General features: G+C 45.4%; 1 protein-coding gene across 1 annotated transcript in view; it reads left to right on the top strand.

The window, feature by feature from the left end:
• Nucleotides 1-26,033, top strand: part of LOC146345196 (sodium channel protein type 5 subunit alpha-like) — a 50,236-nt gene that overhangs the window by 21,064 nt on the left and 3,139 nt on the right. Inside the window, exons 11-20 of the mRNA XM_084859395.1 lie at nt 2,817-3,266; nt 6,348-6,482; nt 9,402-9,525; nt 9,769-9,923; nt 10,550-10,723; nt 16,439-16,561; nt 17,613-17,894; nt 20,227-20,280; nt 24,986-25,123; nt 25,723-25,827. Of these exons, the coding sequence (XP_084715521.1) occupies nt 2,817-3,266; nt 6,348-6,482; nt 9,402-9,525; nt 9,769-9,923; nt 10,550-10,723; nt 16,439-16,561; nt 17,613-17,894; nt 20,227-20,280; nt 24,986-25,123; nt 25,723-25,827 (1,740 nt within the window). The remainder of the gene's footprint in view (nt 1-2,816; nt 3,267-6,347; nt 6,483-9,401; nt 9,526-9,768; nt 9,924-10,549; nt 10,724-16,438; nt 16,562-17,612; nt 17,895-20,226; nt 20,281-24,985; nt 25,124-25,722; nt 25,828-26,033) is intronic.

The following is a 26,033-nucleotide window of genomic DNA, read 5'->3' as shown; positions in this document are numbered from 1 at the left end:
GGTTGAAAGTTTTCTCACTTGCTGAACCAGCATTTGTCTTGCTAATTGTAATGAGTATGTTTCTAGCACCAGTTATCGAGTCAGCCTTATGCAAGTGATGCCCCGTCTGTAACTGCTAAAAGATGCTACAGCAGCCCTAGCCCTTAAGTCAGGGATGGGGAACCTCCAGCCCACAGGGTGTATCTGGCCCATGGGAGGCCCCCACCCAGCTTGCCAGCTTCTCCCCCAAGCCCCACCCCTCTCCACCCGGAGCAAAAGCTCTTATCGCCGATCAGCAACTGATCGGAGAGAAGACGTTCCCCCTGCATCACCTGCATCACCTGCACCATGCTGCATTTAGGCTTTAAGAAAGCCTCCATTCATGCACGTTGTGTGACGTCCCCTTAAAAAATCACCCCTCCCTTGCTGCAACTAGGCTTTTAAAAATACTTTTAAAATGCCTATTTGCAGGAAGGCAGCATTTTCAGGAGGGGGAATTGTGTGTGTCTGTGAGAGAGAGAGACAGAGAGAGAGACACACCCAGAGAGAGAGACACAGAGAGAGTAATATTGGGCATATGTCTGGGGTCTGGGCAATCACATCAGGAGCTACATGCCAGCAGTGCAATAGCCCCACTTCTGGATCCCCCCACTGCTGACATGTGGTTCCTGACATTCTTTCCTGGAATCCATTCAGCACTTTGGCTGAAAAAGTTGCCCCATCCCTGCCTTCAGTTATGCTTTTTGCAACCAGTGATCCTTTGTTAAACGAGTGGGTTTAGATGCTGGAGGCCTGGAAATGAAGGATGGGCAACCTCTACTTACTGGGTCTTCCCTATGTCATCCGGCAGTCCTTCCCCTTCAAGGTCTTTCCTTTTTGTGTCTGTTTTTATCTTTCACCCTCACCCTCTCCCCTGGCTCCCAAGAATGTGGACAACTGCAAATTAATTAACTAGTGTTTAATTTTTTTTCTTTAATTCCAACGTCAAATTGCAGGAGTACATTTTTAAAATCTCTGATATTCGAAAAGCTAAATTCTGAAAATGTTGCTGACTTTTGAATTTCTGTGCATTTTTCCCCATTTTCCTGTGAAGGAATGAAATTCTTCAGCCGTTTTGTGTTTGTTCTTAGTTATAAAATTATTGCCTTCTGGCTTTGGGTTATTGAGAGGTTAGAAGCTGTTCTTGCCAAGGAGGTAAACATTTCACAGAAGGCACAACTGAAACCTAAAAAAAAAAAAAGTGTGTGTGGGGTAGAAACCCAGTTACTATGAGAAGCAGAAACATAGAAAATTCTGCTGCCCTTATGTTTGGCTTAAACGTTCAGAGGGAGATATAGAATACTATATAAAAGTGAAGCTGGCAAGCAGGCAAGGAGAAGTTCAAGAGCTGGAAATCAGAAGAAAGACGCTAAGACTGAGAGTATTACAGAGGATCCAGACTCCAGGATCAAAAGAAGCTGAGCTGAAAGCAAGGAGTTTGGAAGCTATATTGCCAAAGGACTAGGATGAACTGAAAGGCATTGCTTTATTGCTAGGACTGGTAAAAGCAGGGAAATAGTATGCATTTTTCCATGTTGTTTACATATCTTAATTTCTCTTATGTTAAAGCTTCTAAAACTGTTTTAAAACAAGTTCTCTCCCCCCACCCATGCCACACTCAGTATTATAATTACAATAACTGTTTAATTGCTGCTTTTCAACACCTGTAGAAAAAAAAAACCCGAACCATAATTTGGAGTTGGTTTAACCTTGGTCTGATGTCTTGATTTTGACCCCAGGAATAATTGCCCTCCCAATCTACCCAGTAGAGTGAGTTGACTGGGAGAGCATCCATAGGAGGCAACAACATCATAGGATAAATATGTGCTCTAGTGGAGGCAGGCGGGACAAATAAATACTTTCACTTAATGGCAATGGTGAAGACCCAGAAGGGGAAGGGGAAAAAGGAGGCTAACTTCTCTGGTTTGCTCTCTTCCCTCCTTTCCTGTCATGGTACAGCATTCATCTCATGTGGTGACAAGTCCTATGTTGAAGGCAGTAGTCTACCAAGTCCAGGTTCAGTTAAATTAAGGGCATATAATGAAAAATGATATTTACTGATGCTGTGCTGAATCCTGCCCCCTATCTCCAGGATCCTTTTCTCTCCCTGCAAAAGAGGCATTGTTTTTTCTGCCTATTTTGCAGGGAGGGGGAGAATTTTGGAGAATTTTCTCGGGGGGGACTGGGTTTCCATTTACTTTTTTAAGTGTAGGTGATTCTTGGGGGGTCTTCTATCTATCTGTCTGTCTGTCTGTCTATCCATCCATCTATCCATCTATCCATCTATTTATTTTTAAAAACACCCCCTGCACTTGCAAGAGCCCAGGACTCCTCTCCAGCTGAGAGTCCTTCCTGAATGCCTATTGGAGAGAAAGCGAGGTCACATGGTCTCCTGGGTGTTCAGAAAGAACTGCCCAACTGGAGAAGAGTCCTGGACTCCTGCAAGTGCAGGGGGTGTTTAAAAAAAAAATAGAAAGAAGACCCCTCAAGAATTGCCTACATTTAGAAAGGTATATGAAAACGCTGTCCCCATCCCCAAGGAGAAGATTCTCTGAAATTTTCACCTCTCCCAGCCTCTTTCGCCAGAGTTTTCATGTTGCACCCACCCCACCCACAACACTACGTTTAGGACAACACTAATATGTACTGTGTGTCTGTATTGTTGGTTGATTTCCCACCCCCACCCCCATACACACATAGACTAGTAGGTATTTCCACCCCTTTTCTGAAAAAGATAATAATTTTAAGATAATAATGTTAGAGATTTTGTTCAACATTTGCTTTTCCATTGCTTTGAGGTTCTCAATTTGTTCATTGCACTGCTGCTGAACTCCTTCAGTGCTGACAACCTCATCCAACTCCCAGAAGATGACAGAGAAACAAACAACCTTAAGGTTGCCTTTGGCAGGATCCACAGAGGCCTTCATGCAGCTAAACAGACCGTGCTGACCTTTTGTTTCAAAGTGTTTGCATACAAGAGAAAGGCGCCCCAAAGTAAAATCAAATGTGACTCGGGGAAAAATGGTCTGGAGCTTAAAAAAGATGGCCAACATTCCAAAGAGAGCTATGGCAATGGAAAGAATGAGAAAGATGGGGAGAGGTGTTCAGTGAATATCCTGGATGATTTCATCAACAATCCCAGCGTGTTTGTCTGTGTTCCTATTGCTGATGCCGAATCTGACAGTGAGGGTTCTGAATATGCTGGTGATAAGCGGGGTGCAGTCGTGGAGAGAGAATATACCAAGCAGGTAAGGAGCCAGCCCAAGACCATGGTTTCCTGGAAAATATTGCAGTGGCTCAAACTAGGAAAGGATAATTCAAAAGTAGGTCCTTAGTAATCCATCGCACTTCCCCACAATTTCGCCTCCTTGCAGTATGACTTGAGCATTTATTTATTTATTTATTTATTTATTATATTTATATCCCACCTTTCTTCCATCATGGAACTCAAGGTGGCTATGTGTGGTTCCCCCTCCAAGCACTGACCAGACCCAAACCTGCTTAGCTTCAGCAGGGTGGCTGCCTCATATGCCTTCAGATTATCCCCTGGTACCTGGATATAGCTTTTCTATATGAGTGCACATTTATTGTGCATTCATCATTCCTTACTCACCGTTGTTTATGGGTTCTTTAGACAATATCAGACCCTCCAGTTTTGCTTCTGTTTTTAAACAGCACTTTCGGCAAGTTTCTTTTGTGGTATTATTTGTAAAAGCAAAAGAAAATGCTTTTTCCTCTTGTGTATTTGTGCTATCCTGCTATACCATAATGCCACCTAGAGTTATGCAGTGGAAAAGCAGGAAAGGAAATGCTCTTTGTGTAGTGCTCGGATCTCAATTCTGCGATGAAAACAAAAGTAGATACGGCGGATTAACAGCCTCATGTTGAAAAGCCCTGAGAAACAGAACTAGGGATGGGGCTATGCAGATGGAAGGTCCCATCACCAGGGGCAGGAAGCTGGTTTAGTTCACACTCCAATTGTCATGGCCCAGGAATGAGAGCCCTTGGAGACTGAGGTTTCCAGCAGTAGTGACTCTGAGGAAGAGTCAGAACATCCCCACTCCTTTGGAAGGGGGACCATCTACTTTGGATCCTGCACCCTATCCACTCAGTCCCCAGGAGATGCTGTTGCCCTCTGACTCTGAGTGGACCTTGGATTCCTCCAGTGAGCAGTGAGGCCCTGGGAAGTATTCCCCATCCAGCTTCTCAGACCCTTCACCTCCCAGAAGAAGCCAGTGACAACAGGGAAAAGGATGCTGGCCCTCTAAAAGCCTGATGCAGCACTGGAGAAGGCGGAGCTCCCAGAAACAGTCTCCTGGGCTGGCTAAAAACCTCTGTCGGTTCCTCTAGGCCAGTGCTGGGGTAACTTGTCTTTACCTTAGCAGCAAGATGGTGCAATTCTGTCTGAGGTTCTGCTGTGTCCCAGTCTTACTTCAGCCAACTGCCTTACCTCGTGCCCCCTCACCCAAGCGACCCTTCACTTGTGCCATCATGGATGATGGAATCCATCATCAAATGGGACAGCAGTGGGGTCATCAGTGTGCATCCCTTCACCACGCGCCATGCAAGTGAGTGGCTACTTCAGCTCAGTCCTCAGGGGAATTTTGCTCGAAATGGCTGGCCCCATGTCCTGGCACTGCTGTTTCATCCTCTCCTCTGCGGTGACCCATGAGATTTGGCTGATAAAGTCCTGACACGACATCTAATGTGATAATGCTCATAAAGAAAATCACATGGGCTGCCACCGCCAATCAGATTCAAGGGCAGTGTGGGCAAACGAAGCTGATGACAATGAGAATAAAGGAGAAGAAAGAAACTGGCTCCAAGAAGAAGCAATCGCCAAGGGAAGCAAGGCCGGCCCTATCATTAGGCAGAGGGAGGCGGTCACCTCAGGCCGCAGATGTTGGGAGGTGGAAGCTGTCACGTTCTTTCGTCCTCTCTCTTCACAATTAACACACTCTAGGAAACAAACCTTCAGGCCTACACTACTTTATTAGTAAACAACCAGCTTCTTTGCAAATGCAGATTCTAGGAAACTCTCAGACTGCATAGAACCAGCTAATGAATATCTATCTATGAACATCTATGAATATCAGTAGAGGAGATGAACTGGAAGTTAGAGAAGTTGCCAGCAGTTTGGGCATGAACTTCATGGCCAGGCTTGCTTTGCAGGGATGCCCCTCCCTTAGGTTGGCTCCCTCCTACGTAGGCTTCTATCAGTGGCCAACCTGGTGGAGTGTCTGAGCTCTGCCCCTGACTTTCCTTGCTTCATTCTGTGACGAACCCTAGCATCCCTCAAGTCACGCCCCTCTCCCTCTCCCTCCTCTCCCTCTGAAACTTGAGTTGAGGTGGAGGAATGGGGGGCTGGGCCATCTGTGTGTCAAGGTCTTGGGAAGACAGTCTCGCCATATCTGGGCTCATCAAGGAGGGTGCCTCCCTCTGTTCTGGCTGTTCCCATTCTGATTCCGAATCTGAGCTGCCAGACCTCTCCACACGCTCAGATTCATTCCTGACAGCAGCAAGGTGCTGCAGGAGAGAGACGAGTGCCAGGCGGCCTGCCCCGTCCCTGCTGAGCTGGACTGCTCCCTTCAGGTGCAGCAGAGGAGGCTGTTTCCTTGTCAGTGTTGAAGAAACAGTCCAATCGGCTTTTGTACACAGAACAGGAGACAGCGCCATCTTGTTCTTTGTCTGAGGCAGCAAAATGTCTTGGGCTGGCCCTGAGGGGAAGAAAGGGGCATTTCCCCAATGAACAGCAGTTGCACCACTTAAAAGCTGGGTACAGGCCAGCCCTGCACAACATCTGAACTACCAAGTCCATCACAGCTCACCAGCCATATCTAGTGTTCCACCAAGAACTCGATAAACCTCCTGGTTTTGCTACCTGCTGAAGGGCCAAACTAGATGGAAAATCAGGAGATGTGGGGGCACGGGGATTCTGATCAGGAATGTGGTGTGAGGGGAGGGGCATTAATTCTTTCCCTGCATGCTCTGTTCCCAATGAAAATGTCCCCCTGCCCTCACAGGGAGAAACATATTGCTACCTTCTCTCTGCAGGGCAAATAGCAGCTTGGGAGGTGGGGATTTTATCGGGGAAAGGGTTCAGGGGAAAGGGTTATTACCCCCCCCAATGCCATGATCCCAATCAGAAACCTCTCCTCTGCAGGTAATATTACATGCTTTAAATCACATTATGCATTGACAGGTGTCAATCCTTCTACCTCTCTTTAGCACCCAGGGTTTTAGCTCTCAGTGGTGGCAAAAGGTTTATTCAAACAAAAGAAACCCTAACAAAATAATTGTGAGGGCAAACTCCTGTGACTTCCCTTCAGGAGGAAAACCAGTTGCGGCTGAGAGGAGACCGGAGCAAGAGCTCTGATGCCTGGAGTCGAACATCCGAAATCTCCTCTCCTGGGGAACTAAGCGTGCAGAGGAAAGCTGGGTCCTTATCACCAAAAGAAAATGAGGTAAAAGTCATTCACCAACATAAAAAAGAAGAGAGTTGCCAGTGAGAATCCTGAAGACAGCATGCCTTGATCGCAGAATTCAGTGAACCAGGTTGCAGTACAGTAGATTTAGACAGTGGAGGCTGGTGGCTCTGATTTTGGTGGGGCTGTACATCCATTCTGGGTTTCAGTCAGAACCAGCCTGAACTCTAGAGAAGTTATCCAAGGTGCTGAATCCTATCCCCCAAATAGGTTCAGCACCTTTGATAGCTCCTTTAGAGCTGAAACAAACAAACAAATGACTACCACCCAAATTGAAAATTCAAATTTTTGAAGTCCAGTCCAAGCAGAGAGTGTTGTTGAATACCTCCCTTTGATTGTGGGTGCCTCTGAATTTCTTGAGGGTAAAGCATGCTGATTAGGGCTGTGCATGGACCTTCACTTCGGATGTCACTTCGGACCTTCCGAAGCAGCCCCGCTTTGCTTTGGACTGATTTGGACCCCATCTGCTTCAACTTGGATCCAAATCTGAAGCAGGATTCGGATACCCAAATCACTCATTTTTGCTGTTTTCCCATTGACTTGCATGGGAAAACACAAATGGCCATAATTTTTTTCAGTTTTCATGATAAATGCATGAAACCTGGGGAACTCTCATCCTCCTGGAGGGCATCCCACTTGCTAAATCTCGAACAGTTTGACCCACTAGTTTTTGTGCAAGATGCAGGTGAAAATTGATTTTTTCAAGGCAATCTCTCAAAGCAAAGAGCTATAACTTTTCACTGCTTGTGCAAAAGGGCATGAAATTTGGGGACCTCTCAGCCTGCGTGGAGGGGATTCCATCTGCCAAATTTCAGACAGTTTGGCCTGCTAGTTTTTATGCTAAGCACAGGTAAATTGTGGTGTTCTCAGAAACTCAAACCAAAGTTCATAAAGGGATAATCAAGTTAGGTGTTGAAGCTGTGAGGAGGTCACTATCCCTAAACTCTGCTGTAGGTTTCTTTGAAGTGCAAATAACCCATTTCCCCTAGTACTACTTTCCTATTCGCAGTCAGTAACCTCAGGGTCTCTTTGGCTGCATTGCCTGGGAAAACACTGGCTGGTAGTCAGGAAGCAGACAAAGACAGAAACCCTGCCAGGTGGGCACATTGATTTGGATTAAGAGCAATGACAGTGGTCTGCTGGACTGACTGAGGCAGGAAGCAACACAGCAACCCTGCCAGGAGGGCACAGCAGCACCTCGCCCACCTCTGCCCCTGCCAAGACCCTGAAGATGCCTCCTATTGGGCTTGCTTGCTTTGCAACACACAGTGTAGTATTATATTATTTCAATAATAGCTGTTAATGTGTGTAGTGCTTTGCCCACTGTTTTGGAAATGTGGACTGTGTGTAGTCCTTTGACACACACTGTTTGCTTGTCCACACAGCACAAGCGCTCGCACACACTCATGCACACACACTAGCAAACGAAAAGCAAACACTAAGCTACAAGCAAGTGGGGGGGGGGACTATAATCCTAACAGAAGAGAAAGGGTTTAAAAAAATTGCGGGGGGGAGAGTTCAAAAATGGGAAGGGAAGGAACACAGGAATTGAGACGCAGGGGGTGGAGGGGAGCCAGGAACAAGGAAAGGAAAGATGTATGTATGTATGTATGTATGTATGTATGTTTGTATGTTGTTTATAAAAATCTAGACAGAATCAAAGTAAGGGCAAACTAATGGTTGAGAGAGGATTGAAAAGGTGTGTGTGAGGGAAGATAAGCAACTACAGTGAAATGTTCTGGATTTTTAAATGAACAAACAACAAGATGGCAAACCTATTACAGAAGGGTGGGGTGAGGCGGGATGGGGTGGGGAGAGACTAACACAGCTGTCATGCACACGCTTTCTTCTCGGCTTCATTCTGCCGAAGGAGAGCGGGAAGGGTTCATCTCCTTCCCGCTCTCCTTTGGCAGGATGCCAGCTGCTCTGGTGCCATGGCTTCCTTTGCCATGCCTGCCGCAGACTGGTGCAGTTGCTCTCGGTGGCTGCAGCAGAGGCAGGATAAGACTGGAGCTGAGAGAGAAATGCCACAGAGCTTCCCTCTCGGCTCCCATCTCATCCTGCCGCCACCGCCGCCACCATCACCACCATCACTGCACACAATGGCAGCTCGTCAGGGCTGTGGGAGGCTGCTCGATTATCAGGTGGCTCGCGCACCCCAGTGGTTGACTTGCACACCCCCTGGGATGCATGCACCCCACTTTGGAGACTAGCCAAATAACATTCAGACAGGCCTCTCCTCTCCAGTAACACCAGCTGTCTCACAGTGAGCAAATGGAAGCTGACTCACAGCAAAGCTCATTCCTGCATTGAGCAGGGGGTTGGACTCAATGGTCTTGTAGGCCCCTTCCAACCCTACTGTTCTATGATTCTATGAATCCCTCCTCCTTCTCCTCTGCCTCCTTTCCTCCCCCCACCCCGCCTCGTCTTCTGCCCCTCCTGGTGGCCGGATCTCTCTCAAATGTATACATTTGGCACCTCTGCCTCCTCTCCCTTTCTCCTCCCCCCTCCTCCCCCTCTGCATGATCTTTCAGAAGTTGATACATTTTGGAGACAGCCTGTCTGGGCTGCTCGGAAGTATAAGAAGAGCTATGAATCTCCGAGGCAGATGAGGTGCCTTGTTGATGAGCCGCTTTACTTCAGGGTGCCTCAGTGCTGGTCTGATCTGCCTCATATCACACCGAGGTGCCTCCAAATCAGCCCACTTCACCTCGCTATTCAGGCTTTGGACCGAAGTGGTGCGCAGTCCTAATGCTGATTCAGAGCCTCTGAAAACCTCTTTCGGTGCTGACATTTATTCAAAATGTTAGATGGCTTATCCATGAATTTAGGCAGGGGGCTCCCAAACACAATGCCCAATCTAAAGGAAACCTTCATGCTGCCGCCTTCTTTTTGCAGGCTGTCGATGCTATCAGCTGTTCAGAAGGAAGCAGTGTAGACCTGGCAGACCCTGATGAATTTTTGAAGCACATCCCTGAACTTGCTGAGGACATGAGGGAGCCACATAATTGTTTCCCAGAAAGTAAGGATTCACTTAGTCATTTTACTCTTGGCAGAGCTCCATAATTTTGGACTCTTGGGCTGTCATCCCAAATGGCCACCCTGTGTTTCTTCTAATGTGTGGTTCTGCTTTCTGACTATGAAGTATCATTAAATGCAGGATGCAGGCTGGAATTTCTAGTTCAGTGCGGCTGTACCCATATTAAGCTGTGTAATGGTTGCACCAACCCCGTAATGTGCATAATTTATTATGTGTCTCTTTCAGGGTTTACTCAGCGTTATCCTTGGTGTTCAGTGAATACCACAAGGTTTCCAGGCAAAGTATGGTGGAATCTAAGGAAGACATGTTACCAAATTGTAGAACACAACTGGTTTGAAAGCTTCATTGTGTTCATGATTCTGCTGAGCAGTGGAGCTCTGGTATGTCAACACATCTGATTTTCAAGCCTGAAATTCTGGAGCTTCAGCAGAGCAAAGAACAATGATCTTTCTAAACAGTCACCCCATTCCAATAAGGAAAACATGGGCAAACATGGGGAGCTCATTTTGCTGGGCTGAAACATCTGTTCATATCCTGGGGCTCTGGTCAGTAGGAATGGGGGAGACATTTGTTCAGTTTGCATCTTAATGCAAACCTACCTAATTTGCATTTCCTGAACTAATCTGCAAGCCGAAATGCAGTTATCCTTCAGTATTCACATCGAATTTTGCAATGCGTCTCTCTGATAAAAAAAAAATCCATATATAAAAATGTGTTTATTAGGTGAAAGTGTGTACAAAAATGCATATATTGGGGAAAATGCATACAAAAATGCACACTAACTGTCATGCAGACTTTTAAAAAAAAAGAAAGGCAAACTGTTGCAGAAACCACTTTGTATCCCCCAGATTTTCATGGCTAAACATTTGGCATAGCCCTAGTACTAGGCTTGTGCGTTGTGATCCCAAAATTGTGCTATGCAAACAGCCCCAAGTAACAATTATAAAGCATTCTGCAGCTTGAATGTCCTCCTCAGTGATTAGCAAGCTATACCTTCTTATTTTAGGCATTTGAAGATATTTACTTGAATGACAAACAGAATATTAAAATCATGCTTGAATATGCTGACAAGATATTTACTTACATCTTTATCCTGGAGATGCTGCTGAAATGGGTGGCATATGGATTCCACAAATATTTCACCAATGCCTGGTGCTGGCTTGATTTCCTAATTGTAGATGTAAGTATTGCATTCAAACCATTCTGTGGAATGGATTACATTGACTTCCAGGAACTACATTCACTGTGAACTACATTCACAGTCTGCCCAATTAACTACCCTTTTATTTGGAAAGGATCTTCTCTGGTTGGTGAGTTCTCTGGGCGGTTGTGAACCGCCCAGAGAGCTTTGGCTATTGGGCAGTATAGATAGATAGATAGATAGATAGATAGATAGATAGAAATAAATAAATAAATTCTCTCAATTACCTCTTTCGGATGGTTAATGTGGTGGTTATCCCACATCCAGAACTAAAACCCTTTTGCTGCGTGTGTGCATGCATGTGTGTGTGTTTATGTAGGGTGGGCAGGGAAATAAGATACATAATTGAATTGTTCCCTTACGCTTCATATTCCAAATTTTCCTACTACTCTTTCTTCAGATCTCCTTAGTTACTCTCATAGCAAATCTGCTTGGAAGTCTGACATGGGTCCGATGAAATCTCTGTGGATTGACATACATTGACTTCCAAAAGAGCATGACTGGGGCTGAATCTTAGCAAACTTTGGCAGGGGCCATAGCTCAGTCCCCTTCATGGATCATTGCCTTGTTGTGGTGAAGGGGCTTGCGTAACTCAGTGAAGCCATAAGCTATGCCGTGCAGGGCTACCCAAGATGGACAGGTCATGGTGGAGAGTTCTGACAAAATGTGGTCCACTGGAGAAGGAAATGGCAACCCACTCCAGTATTCTTGCCAAGAAAACCCCATGGAACGCATCACAAGCTAAAAGAGATGATGCCGGAAGATGAGCCCCTCAGGTCGGCAGGTGTCCAATATACTACTGGGGAAGAGCAGAGGGTATTTCCAAGTAGCGCCAGAAAGAGTGAAACGGCTGGGCCAAAGCCGAAAGGACACTCAGCTGTGGATGTGTCTGGTGGTGAAAAGAAAATCCGATGCTGTAAAGAACAATATTGTTTAGGAACCTGGAATGTCAGATCAATGAATCAAGGTAAGCTGGAGGTGGTCAAACATGAGATGGCAAGATTGAACATCGACATCTTGGGAATCAGCGAACTAAAATGGACAGGCATGGGTGAATTTAATTCAGATGACCATCATATCTACTACTGTGGGCAAGAATCCCTTAGAAGAAATGGAGTAGCACTCATAGTCAACAAAAGGGTGGGAAAAGCAGTACTGGGGTACAATCTTAAAAATGATAGAATGATCTCAGTACGAATCCAAGGCAAACCATTCAACATCACAGTAATTCAAGTCTATACCCCAACCACTGATGCCGAAGAAGCTGAGGTTGATCCGTTCTATGAAGACCTACAACACCTTCTAGAACTAACACCAAAAAAAGATGTCCTCTTTATCATAGGGGATTGGAATGCTAAAGTAGAAAGTCAAGAAATCACCGGGATAACAGGCAAGCATGGCCTTGGTGTACAAAATGAAGCAGGACAAAAGCTAATAGAGTTTTGCCAAGAGAACACGCTGATCATAGCAAACACCCTTTTCCAACAGCACAAGAGGCGACTCTACACATGGACATCACCAGATGGTCAATATCGAAATCAGACCTGGAGCTGACTGTGGCTCAGATCATGAGCTGCTTCTTGCAAAATTTCGGCTGAAATTGAAGAACGTAGGGAAAACCACTAAACCATTCAGGTATGACCTAAATCATATCCCTTATGAATATACAGTGGAGGTAAGGAATAGATTTAAGGGATTAGACCTGATAGACAGAGTGCCTGAGGAACTATGGACGGAGGTCTGTAACATTGTTCAGGAGGCAGCAACAAAATCCATCCCAAAGAAAAAGAAATGCAAGAAAGCCAAGTGGCTGTCTGATGAGGCTTTACAAGTAGCTGAGGAAAGAAGGGAAGCAAAAAGCAAGGGAGAAAGGGGAAGATATACCCAACTGAATGCAGAGTTCCAGAGAATAGCAAGGAGAGACAAGAAGGCCTTCTTAAATGAACAGTGCAGAGAAATCGAAGAAAACAACAGAATGGGAAAGACTAGAGATCTCTTCAAGAAAATCGGAGATCTCAAGGGAACGTTTTGTGCAAAGATGGGCATGATAAAGGACAAAGAAGGCAGGGACTTAACAGAAGCAGATGAGATTAAGAAAAGGTGGAAAGAATATACAGAAGAACTATACAGGAAAGATCTGAATGTCCCTGATAGCCATGATAGTGCGGTCACTGAACTTGAGCCGGACATCCTCGAGAGTGTAGTCAAGTGGGCCTTAGGAAGCATTAGTAACAACAAAGCTAGCGGAGATGACAGTATTCCAGCTGAGCTATTTAAAATCCTAAAAGATGATGCTGTTAAAGTGCTGCACTCAATATGCCAACAAATTTGGAACACTGAACGGTGGCCGCAAGACTGGAAAAGGTCAGTTTACATTCCAATTCCAAAGAAGGGGAACGCCAAAGAGTGTTCAAACTAGGGATGTCAGAGAATTTCTCCACGAATCTCCGGGAGGCCGAATGCCAACGCATTCGGCCCCCCAAAATTGGTGGAGAAACGGTCCGCCACCCCCCCGCCCCACCCCGGGATGGGACTTACCTTCGACGAATGTCCCCGGCGCTGGCAGCTACCGGCGGCGGTTTGGCGGCGGCCGGTCTTCCGACCAGCCGCCACCGCCGCCATTTCCCAGTAAAAAAACGCCAAACAACAACAAACGTGATAGGCTACGTAAAGATTTACGTAGCCTATCATGGCTAGATTTTCAAAAAACACCATGATAGGCTACATAAATCCTTACGTAGCCTATCACAGCTGACTTTGGGGGGGGGGGAAGCGCGTATGCAAATGGCGGCACCCATGGGCGCCGCCATTTGCGTTCCTTATTTGGGCACGTGTAGTCTACGTAAACATTTACGTAGACTACGGCGAAAATAAGGGCAACGCTATTTGCGTTGCCCTTATTTTCGCCGTAGTCTACGTAAATGTTTACGTAGACTACACGTGCCCAAATAAGGAATGCAAATGGTGGCGCCCATGGGCGTCGTCGTTTGCATACGCGCTTTTTTTTTTCTCCCAAAGTCAGCCGTGATAGGCTACGTAAAGATTTACGTAGCCTATCATGGCTGACTGCAGGGACGCAAATGGCAGTGGCTATGGCCGCCGCCATTTGCGTCCTGGCAGGAGACGAGGTTCGCGGCCGGAGGGACGGGGCGCCTCCCCCCCGGCCAGAATTTCGGCCGGAGGGATTGGGCGCCTCCCCCCCAGCCCAGAATTTCGGGGGGAGGAACGGAGCACCTCCCCCCCACCACGAAGCAAGCTGCAGGATCAGGTAAGGGACTTTCGTCCATCCCTAGTTCAAACTACCGCACAATTGTGCTCATTTCACATGCCAGCAAGTTGATGCTCAAAATCCTACAAGCTAGGTTTCAGCAGTATGTGAACCAAGAACTACCTGAAGTACAAGCTGGGTTTCAAAGAGGCAGAGGAACTAGAGATCAAATCGCCAACATTCACTGGATCATGGAGAAAGCAAGAGAATTCCAGAAAAACGTCTATTTCTGCTTCATTGACTACGCTAAAGCCTTTGATTGTGTGGATCACAACAAACTGTGGCAAATTCTTAAAGTGATGGGAGTACCAGACCACCTTACCTGTCTCCTGAGAAACCTGTACGAGGGTCAAGAAGCAACAGTAGGAACCAGACATGGAACAACTGATTGGTTCAAAATTGGGACAGGAGTACAACAAGGCTGCATATTGTCACCCTGCTTATTTAACTTATATGCAGAGTACATCATGAGAAACGCCGGGTTGGATGAATCACAGGTCGGAATTAAGATTGCTGGGAGAATTATCAACAACCTCAGATATGCAGACGATACCACCCTAATGGCAGAAAGCCAAGAGGATCTAAAGAGCCTCTTGTTGAGGGTGAAAGAGGAGAGTGCAAAAGCTGGTTTGAAACTCAACATTACAAAAACGAAGATCATGGCATCTGGCCCCATCACTTCCTGGCATATAGAAGGGGAAGAAATGGAAGCAGTGACAGATTTTATTTTCTTCATCTCCAAGATCACCGCAGACGGTGACTGTAGCCATGAAATTAAAAGACGCTTGCTCCTTGGGAGGAAAGCTATGGCAAGCCTAGACAGCATAGTAAGAAGCAGAGACATCACGTTGCTGACAAAGGTTCGTATAATCAAAGCTATGGTTTTCCCAGTAGCAACGTATGGCTGTGAGAGCTGGACTATAAGGAAGGCTGAGCGCTGAAGAATTGATGCTTTCAAACTGTGGTGCTGGAGAAGACTCTTAGGAGTCTCCTGGACTGCAAGGAGGTCAAATCAGTCAATCCTAAAGGAAATCAACCCTGAGTGCTCATTGGAAGGACAGATACTGAAGCTGAAGCTCAAATATTTTGGCTACCTAATGTGAAGAGAAAATTCTCTGGAAAAGACCCTGATGCTGGGAAAGGTGAAGACAAAAGGAGAAGGGGACGGCAGAGGATGAGATGGCTAGATCGCATCACCGATGCAATGAATATGAACTTGAGCACACTCCGGGAGAGAGCGCAGGACAGGAAGGCCTGGCATGCTATGGTCCATGGGGTCACGAAGGGTCGGACACGACTGAACGACTGAACAACAACAACATAGCTCAGTGACTGATGTGCTTTAAGGCACACAGTCCTGGAAAGTTCAATCCTGGCATCTTCAGTTAAAAGTATCTCTGGTAGTAGACAGTGGAAGCCCTCTGCTTGAGACACCATAGATCCAGGCAGTCAGGGCAGACCGCAGTGGGCTTGATAGACTAGTGATCTGACAAAAAGGCAATTTTATAGTTAAAAAAAAAAAGAAAAGATAACAGCTGGATCACGGTTGCTACATGGTGCTCCAACAATGTGCATCATGATTACTGATGTGACTGACTTTTGTAATGATCAGGTTCAGAATATAAAGGTTGCAATGCTTGGGTCTGAGCACTGTTTCTCCAGGGGTTCTTCTCTGGCATGAAATGTAGAACAGGATTCTGTACGTGTGCAGTCTGCATTCAATAGAGCAGATACCCAAAGCCAGCTGCTCTGTAGGCACAGCAGGGACAGAAGTGATGTCATGTTGAACCTCTTACTCATGCAGAAACTCTCGTGCGTTGCCATGAACTATGTTCACAGTCTGCCCAGCCAAGTACCCTTTTATTTGGAAAGGATCTTCACTGGTTGGGTCAGTTCTCTCGATTACCTCTGCCTAATGGTTAATGTTGGGGCCACGGTGGCTTAGTGGTTAAGACGCTGAACTGCAGACTGGAAGGTCGGCAGGTCAGCAGTTTGAGACCCGAGTGCTGCGTGACGGAGTGAGCTCCCGTCTTCAGTCCCAGCTTCTGCCAACCTAGCAGTTCAAAAGCAAGAAATTGCAAGTAGATAAATAGGTACCATCTCGGCGGGAAAGGTAACAGCGTTCCGTGCACCTCGGTGTTCAGTCATGCCGGCCACATGACCACGGAAGCGTCTTCGGACAGCGCTGGCTCTTCGGCTTAGAAACGGGGATGAGCACCGCACCCTAGAGTCGGACACGACTGGTTGGGGACACCTTTACCTTTAATGGTTAATGTGCTTGTCATCCCACATCCAGAACTAATGCCCTTTTTCTTTGTGTGTGTTGTGTGTATGTTTATGTGTGGCGGGGAGGGAGATAACATACATAATGACATTGTTCCCTTATGCCTTATATTCCAAATTGTCCAACTCTACTCTTTGTTCAGGTCTCCTTAGTTACCCTCATAGCAAATCTGCTCGGAAAATCTGACATGGGACCCATGAAATCCCTACGGACACTGCGAGCTTTGAGGCCATTAAGAGCCCTATCACGATTTGAAGGGATGAGGGTAAGATGAATATAAGCCACTTTGAATATTAACACTTTGAAAGGGCTATAGATTTCTAAGCTGCTTCTTTTGAAAGCTGCTATATTGAGGGGTGGGGGTGATGAAGGGGATTTGAGGACTTGGATCACTGATTGCCAGAAGGTAGATGAGAGTCTGTATGAGGTGCTTGTAGGCATGTGCCACACTGCTGGCAAGGGATTTCAGGAGACGCCACAGGTGTGTCTCACAGTCGTATCTTCTGAAGTTAAAAGTGTGCAAATAGGCAAAACGGGCATTACACAAATGGTACAGATTACATGTTGGCTGTCCCACTTCAGAATGGTGACCAGAGAAGATGGACTATTCCACCGTATTGTATCAGCAGAAACAAATAGGACCCAGGGTGAGGAAATGAGAATCTGAAAGACTCTCTGAATAAAATTGTGGATTCTGTCTGCATACTGAATATCCCTTCTTAAACCCATTTATAGCAAAGGCATTTCAGATGAGTGCAATTAGATTCCATTTCAACAAGGCATATTCAGGTTGGACGGTGCACCTGTAATATGCCTAACCATCCTTTCCATGGTTATCTTGACTTGGCCCAGGGATGATAGATGCAAAAAGATGTTCTCATCCAGTCTTTGTGATTCTGATGGAGCATATAGGAGGGGTGACCTCTTGGTATGTTGGAACCAAGCTGTTAAGTGCTTTAGGGTGCAATCCTATGCATGTTTAGACAGAAGAAAAAGCCCTACAACTCCCAGCATTCCCTAGCCAGGGAATTGTAGACCTTTTGTCTGTCTAAACATGCATAGGATTTCACCCTTAATTATTATTATTTTTTTTTTATGGCAACTATATTGAGGTTTTGGTAATATGCAGGTGTGTTTAAATTTTAATCCATCAGAATGAAGATGATTAATCAACCAAATATTCTTTAATTGCTTGACTGTTAGATTGTGACTGCCTTTTTGCTATTCTTCATTGTCTGTTTTCTTTCTCCTTTCCCTTTCATTCCATTACTGCCCTCCGGCCCCCATCCATTCCCCCCTTTTCTCCTCCGTCAAAGGTGGTGGTCAATGCCCTCGTAGGAGCCATCCCTTCCATTATGAATGTTCTTCTGGTCTGCCTCATTTTCTGGCTCATTTTCAGCATTGTGGGTGTCAGCCTGTTTGCAGGGAAGTTTGGGAAATGTGTTAACCTGACAGACGCAAATTCCTCTATAAATGAGACAGCTATTCGGAGAAGGAGGGATTGCACTAAATACAACAATACTGGGAGATTATACTGGACAAACGTTAAAGTAAATTTCGATAATGTTGGCTCTGGTTACCTGGCTCTTCTTCAAGTGGTAGGTTTTAGAGCATGATGCACCCCTCCCCCCATCCATTCTCCATTCCCTTGCTGTCCTTATTGTTGCTGCCATCTGCAAAGTGTTTTGGTCAGCCTGCTGAGGGTGCAACAAACCCCACAAGGCTTTTCATTAGGGAAAGTATTTCATTTGTCTAATGGATGGATCAGTGCTTGATGTTGTAAAAGCCATGCTTTTTCTTTCTCAACCAGACTTGTTCTTCTATCTGTGTAATAATGATATTTTCTTTATTATTTATTTAAAGTGTTTATATGCCACCTTTCATTATGAAATCACAGCTATATGAATAATAATTTCAGCTAATTTACCTCATAGAGAATGAAGCTTGCCAGTTCAGTAGTTTCCAGGATCCCCCTGCCCTTAGAATCTTTTCTTTTTAAAATCAGCTACTTTATATAATCTTCAGAGAAGGAGGCTGTGTTTGGTAATTTGGCAATTTTTAAACATATGTTAAATATTTAACAAATTGTTCAAAGATAGATTATTTTCCATCAGAGTCCTCTAAGAACTCCCAGAATGCCGTTTGGCCCTGGTGACTGGATACTTTGTCAATTAGCTCTAAAACATTATTGGTTGTCAGCTGTGTTTGACTTCACAAGCTGCCATATACTGGGTCAGACTATTGGTCCATTTATTTATTTATTGTTTATTAAGAGGCTTTTATATTGCTTTTCATGATGAAAAGCCTTCCCAACACAGCTAGCAATCACAATTCTAAACAAAAATAATGCAATAAAACAACACAATATCAATATCCAATTAATAAAACCACAATCAATTACAATTTTTACATTAGAAGTCTAAAAACTAAAAGAGCCGCAAAAACACACCAAGACGACCAGCATAAAACCACACAGAAAAATCTGAAAATAACTTGGCAAGAGCAGTATAAATCAACCCCACCTATTGACCAAAGGCAGATTGAAATAAAAATGTTTTCATGGCCCATCTAAAAGAAAATAGGGAGGGAGCTAAACGTATTTCTTGAAGGAGGGAGTTCTGCAGACTGGAGGCCACCACTGAAAAGACCTTCTCTTTTCAACATGATTCTACCTACTTGTGGGTCTATGAGCAGGGTCTCTGTGGCCAATCTTAGGTCCAAGCAGGCATACATGGGTGCTGGTGGTCCATCACATAACCTGGACCCAAACTATTTGGGGCTTTAAAAGTCAAAACCAGCACTTTGAATTGAGCTTGGAAGTGAATAAGTAACCAATGAAGTGGATGTAATGTTGAATGCATTGGAGTGCACAGCACATTTTATTAGGGTGTGCACCCAGGGTTGTTGTTTTTAAGGCTAACATTTATTGAATATTCAGTCATAAAGGACATTATTTTTATTCATCAAAGAAATTAAAGAAACTAAAATTTATTTATTTATTAAATTTATGAATCGCCCATCTGGCTGGTCACCCAGACACTTTGGGCGATGTACAACAAGAACAATTTAAAACAATAAAATGCTACATTAAAAACATCACATTTCTAAAAATACCCTAACCCACCCCAAATGCCTGCCTGAACAACCATGTTTTTAATGCGTGGCAGAAGCTCATTAAAGAGGGGGCATGGCGGAGTTCCCTAGGGAGGGAGTTCCACAGAGTGGGGGCCACCACAGAGAAGGCCCTCTTCCTCGTCCTCATCCTCACCAGCCTAGCTGTCCTGGCTGACAGGACAGAGAGAAGCCCATCCAAGGCTGATCTTGTTGAGTGGCCTGTATGGTGTAGCTGGAGGCGCTCCTTGAGATAGGCTGGGCTGGAACCATATAGGGTTTTAAAGGTCAAAACCAACACCTTGAATTTGGCCCCGAAAACAACTGGTTAAAACTTAACCAAACTTTTTAAAAATTAACATCTAAACTTAACTTTGAAAATACAAACTTAAAAAATGAGACACAAAATACCATATTTGCAGAAATGCGCATTTCGCATACACAAATTTGCACATTTGCAAAATGTGCATTTTTGCACATATGCAAAGATGCTCATTTTTGTGATCATCATTTTATTTTTCAAAAAATGGTGACCACAGAGCTCACCAAGAACACTGGGGTGAGTGCGGGCAACTTGCTGAACGCAGGGACGGGGTGGGAGGGGGCAGGGGCTCAGTGAGCAGGGCTCAGGGGTGCAGGCAGGGGGGCTTCTGCTGGATTCCCAGATGGAATCGGACACCCGTGCCATACCTAGTTGACATGGAGTTATCTGTCCAATGTATTCTCGCTGAAGACTGATGCTTTACCATTTCCAGGCCCTCCTTCAGTACTCCTGTTGGCATGTCTTTATCATGTTTATCTTAGTTTGTTTTTCTCTAGGCAACTTTCAAAGGTTGGATGGACATAATGTATGCAGCAGTGGATTCAGTAGATGTAAGTTGCAGAAATGCACATTTTCATTCTTCAGCTCAGGCTGATCTTAATAAACATTTTCTCCTGTGCAGTTGTACAATAGTAATATCAGGGAGTCTGTTCAGAGGCAAACCTAATGTTGAACTAAATGTGTAGCTGCCACTGAAAATGGCAGCTGTGCATCTAGTTCCTCCCCTTTCTCCTTGTAGCTGCTAGTGAAAGTTACTCTTGGTTTGACATCAGAGTGTTCAGCATTCCCCAGCCGTTCCCTGCCCTGCTGCAGCCGGGGATTTGGAACAAGATGGTCTAATATGTAGCACAGGGGTGGAGATCCTATTTTGGCCCATGGGCCACTTTCACTCATGGGCAACCTTCCAAGGTCCACATGCAAGCAGAGGGTGTGGCCAGAGTCAAAAGTGGGTGTGGCTAGTACAAAATGGGGTGGTGATCCATCCCACAGAGCCATCTCACACAACCATTCTCTGTTACACACACACGTGCGCGCACGCACACACAGAGTATAATTGTCACTCCCCATCTATCCATTCAATTCTCTCTTGCCTCTTCTCTCCCCCCCCTTTCTGTCCCACTTCCTCTTTTTCTCATTCTGTCTCTGAGCCTTTCTACATGAGGCTGTTATTGTGCACTCATGATTGCTCACTGGTGCTAGTTTACAGGTCTTTTACACAATGTCGGCATCCTCCAGGGCCTCTGCCGTGCTTTGCAACCATTATTGAGGGGTTTTTTTTCCTTAATGGGGAAAGTCTGGTTTATCCTGAATGGTGCCATGAAACTCTCTGTGTCATTGCACAATTCCGCTATACCACAGCGCCATCTAGTTTCTGTATAATGAAACATATAGAAAGGCAGAGAAAGAAACCATTGTGTAAAGCATGTGTAAAGGAGTCGACCTTAATCCTGCAAAGAATCTGGAAGCAGAAGCCCCTGTAAAGGTGCGGAATAAAAGCCTCATGTAGAAATGCTCTTCTGTCTTTCTCCTTCTCTCACTAGCTGCCAATCCTTGTTGTCCGCCATCCAAGGCAGCAATTAAGCTTTTAAAAAAAGCTCCCATTGGTACCAATTTAAGGTTTTTGAAAAACGTGGGGGGGGGGCTGATTTGGAGTGGTTGCAGGGCACGAGCAGGGGAGGGTTAACCCTTTCCTCCCCAGTACTGATACCCCTGAAAATGCCCCCTATGTAACAATTAAAATTTTGATGCCTCCATTGGCACCAATGGAGGCTTTTTAAAAATTGCTGCAAGGGGAAGGCCCTGCAGGCTGTATCTTGGCCCTGGGTGAGAGGTTTCCCAGCCCTTGGTTAGCACATGGTCGAATATGGCTTTTAGAGTGCCTAAGCATGAATATTTTCATAGAGCACAGATGGAAATAAAGGGGTTAAATTGGGCAGCTTGTCTCCCTCCCCTCTAGAACACTTTTATACCTGCAGTGTTAATTAACTGTGAGTAAGAAGCATTTGCCTTTTCAATACACTGCAAAATGCCTGGCTAAGGAATGGATCACCCTGGGAGCATTAGCCTGCTTGGAAATAAAGTCAGTCTTTTAAATAAAGTTCAGGAACTCCCAAACAGGAGCCAGAGGAATTTTCTACTGCAGGACAGAATCCCTAAGAGTTAATTTAGACAAGCTGAATGGGGATGTAACATCCTCAGACAGGAGCTGCACCGTTCAGTTTTTTATGTGGGGCATCATAGCTATAACAACTTCAGTCTGATATAGTTAGGCCATCCCACCACAATCTGTTTTTCTCAGGGATGTGCTTTCAAATGGACAGCAGGATGCTGTTGCGTGGAGACCAAGTGTCAAACTAGATATTAGACAGAAGTGTGCACAGTTTCCCTTGCAGTTTGTCACTGTGAGTGGCAGGAGCTGTTTCCCTCTTTACCCTCCTGCCCTTTGTCCACTCAAAATCCACTTCCAGGCCTGTTTCCCAGTTCCAACTGGAGGAGAAAAGATGAAATCTATATGGGGTTCATCACACGGAGCTTTTATCCTGCTATTGAGAGGGATCTCTCTCGGAAGTTGGCGGGCTCTTTGCATGACACCATTGCCATCCAATGCACCTCCCGCCATTCCCCCCAGCCTATCTCATGTTTTCCCCAAATGCAAAAAAAGTGGTATTTTTTCCAGCCCACGGAACAGGAGCGCCATGACCTCCCGTGAACTTCTCCCATAGTGGAAGAAACCACTGAGTCTGCCTGCTGTGGGCGTTTGTTTTCAGTTGTTGGGGGCACGGACAGGACGATGAAGGTGTTGAGGATGGGAACGGGGTTGCACGGAAGGAGACCCAAGCAGATTTGACAGGCACTAGGGCAAGCATCGCCGGCTGATTGCGACTCCTGCCTCTGCATTTCTCAGTTGGAGGGAGAAGGGGGTAAAATGCCACCCTGCAATGAAGGTAGACACAGCTGATCCCCCACCCCACCAAGTTCAGAAGCAACATCCTCTGTTGTTTCAGAGCACCCTATTAAGTTCATTGGGGCTTACTCCCAAGTAAGTGTGCCGAGGGTTGCAGACTTACAGGTTGATCTTATGCCTACTCAGAAGTAAGTCCCACTGAGTTCGATGGGGCTTGCTCCCACATAGGTGCACCAAGGGTTGCAGACTTACAGCACAATCTTACATTTTATGTCTACTCAGAAGTAAATCAGAGGTTTCCTGGGGGCTGCGAGCTATGAAAACAAGACTCCCCCCCCCCATGCACACATGCCAGGGACAGAGGAAGGCACTACCTCAGTTCAAACCACGTGGCTGCCGTCTAAAGAAGCCCTTCCTAATCCCGCAAAGAAACCGAAAGCAGGAAGTTCCAGAAAGGATGTGGGTTTTGTGGGTTTTTTGCTCAATGTAGAGACACCCTATATCTCCCCCACACACACATACACCCCTCCAGGAATAAAAGCAGTTTGGAAGGTAAATTTTGCATAGATAAATATTGGGAGGGTAATGCATTAAGCTTTCCATCCCTTCCCAATGGAAAAACACATGGCTTTAAAAAAGCTCCCATTGGTATCAGTTTAAACTTTTTAAAAGATGAATTGCTGCATGGCAGGGTCTGATTTGGATGGATTGCAGGGCAGAAGGAGGGACTGGAGCAAAATCCCTATGAGGAAAGGTCACCACATCTGAGACCATTTCACTTAGAAAAGAGGTGGGGAAGGGGAGATATGATAGAGGTGTGCAAAATTATGCATGATGTGGAGAATGTGGGTAGGGAGACATTTTTCTCCCTCTCTCAAAATACTAGAACCCAGTGGGGTCCTCCCATGAAGCTGAGTGGTGGGAGATTCAGGACAGATAGAAGGAAGTACCTCTTCACACAGTGCATAGTTAAACTATGGAATTCGCTACCACAACATAGTGTGGTTTAACTGTGTAGTGTGGATGACTTTAAAATGGGATTAGACAAATTCCTGGAGGAGAAGGCTATGAATGGCTACCAGCACTGATGGCTATGTGCTACCTCCAGTATCACAGGCAGTGAGCCTATGTACACCAGTTGCTGGGGAACACGGGTGGGAGGGTGCTGTTGCGCTCATGCCCTGCTTGTGGGTTCCTGGTTGACAGCTGGTTGACCAATGTGTGCACAGAATGCTGGACTAGGTGAACCCGTGATCCATCATGGCTCCTCTTATGTTCATATGTGGCAAAGTTCTACTGCTGAAGAGAAGGTGGTTTGGCCCTGTACACTGCCAGGGTGGGAATCTCTCTAGGTCTCTCCATATATGCTATACAAGCTATTCTGGCCCTCTTCGAGAAAATGTGGCATAAGTAGGGCTATGGTGTGGGTGTTGAGCCTCTTTCAGCCTGAGAGTCAAGTTCCATTTCAGAGAAGCTCTTGGGGGTTGAACTCTGGTGGCAGCTGGGGCCGAAAGCAAAAGACGGGAGGGGGGGTAAATACCAACATATTTTAGATTATGGCTTTGAGTGCCAGTAACTGAGCCTTAGGAGAGTCATTTCAACCATTTCGAATGAGAAAAGCCATGCATCTGCTGGAAAACCACCCAACAATTGGCAGTCAGGGCAAAGGGAATAGGGCCATTTGGGCTACCCCAGAGGGCCAGACTGAGAGCCCAGCAAGGTGGGATTTGGTCCCCAGGCATGAGATTCTGCAACCCTCATCTATGGTGTCTGACTTACCATAGCAATGGGAAGAGATTTGTGAGGGAACGAGAGGCCAGCTCAAGGCTGGCCCAAGTCATTTTGCTGCTTGAAGCAAAGAGCAAGATGGCACCCGCTCCCACTCCATATATGAAAGCCAACTGACCTGCCAGATGAATCTGTCTTCAACACTGATGATGGTACCAGCATCCTCCACTGCACCTGAATGGAGCAGGCTAACTTAGGGGGCACAGAACAGGCTGCATGGCACACAGGCTTTTCCTTCAACACCTTGCTGCCACCTCCCAAGATCTGCTGCCTGAGGCAATTGCCTAACTCTGCCTAATGGTAGGGCCGGCCCTGGGCCAGCTGTAATGCTCCTTTGATCAATTTCTGCTTTCTACTTGAAAACTGCTTCCCACCATTGCTGAGTGATTGATAGTTTTGCAGAGACCTAGAGGCATAGACAGCACTCATATCTTAGTACAGCAACTTTGGCACATGTTTATAAGCCCTGAAATGTACAGCCACCCAGCTAAATAGCCAATCAGCTTAATTGCCCCCCACCCCACCCCATCCCTGGTTATTCAATTTGCTTTTCATTTTTGCAGGTAGAACGCCAGCCCAGATGGGAACATAACAAATATATGTACATGTATTTTGTGATTTTTATCATCTTTGGATCGTTTTTCACTCTGAACCTTTTTGTTGGCGTCATTATTGACAATTTTAACCAGCAAAAGAAAAAGATAAGTATCCCAACAGTTTTTCTGTATTCTTACACTCATGGAAAGTGAACTCTTAAGAATCAAAATAGCTTCAATTGGACCAGTCCCCATGCATGAAAATGGCAGGTCTATTGAGAAAGGAAAAACTGGAGGATGCATAGGATGGGATATAGCACTATGAGAGACTTTGTGAGACTCACACAAAGGAAACAATTTACTTTCTCTGAAGGTTCATGCGGATAAGAACACTTCCATGTTTTTAATGCAGGTTGTTGTTGTTGTTTAAGTGGGGTATGTATAAATCAATACAAATAAAATAATGCCCCAAACACTCTACGTGTCTTTGGTTCACCTGAAAGTTCAACCTAGGTCTCTCCAGCCTAAGTCCAACTCCTCTTCCAGTAGATGTCCCTAGTTCTTTTATATTGACTTTCAAAATGACAATATTTTGACAGAATGAGACTCCACTCTAGTATGTGTGTAATAAGGCATAAAAGAAAGGACTTGAGTTCAAATAAAGGGAAATATAATTATTATTTGAAGTTAGGATTTTAGGATTTGGGGGTTGAAACTATATATAACCTGCCTGTAATAATATTGGTTGCATTATCTCCTTATACTTTGGTGGAGAAGACATCTTCATGACAGAAGAACAGAAAAAATATTATAATGCCATGAAAAAACTAGGATCCAAGAAACCCCAAAAACCCATCCCACGGCCACTGGTGAGAACATTCTCTAGTAGTTGTTCTAGGTGAAAGAGTTACAACAGAACAACACTGTAAACATTAACAGGGCTACAAACTTCCATTGGTTAAATCAGTAGATTAATCTACAAGTAATAACTGATTGATTGATGTTGGCCAATATACTTGGTAAAGGCAAAGTATAATCTTGGGGCTGAGACTTAAGGTTACTTTTTTGTTTGAAG

Source organism: Heloderma suspectum, chromosome 5 (assembly GCF_057233095.1).
Source record: "Heloderma suspectum isolate Gila_16-S chromosome 5, 16-S_ref, whole genome shotgun sequence".
In the NCBI taxonomy this organism is placed as follows: Eukaryota; Metazoa; Chordata; class Lepidosauria; order Squamata; family Helodermatidae; genus Heloderma; species Heloderma suspectum.
Note: the sequence above shows the minus strand (reverse complement) of the source record. Positions and strands in the feature narration are given on the sequence as shown.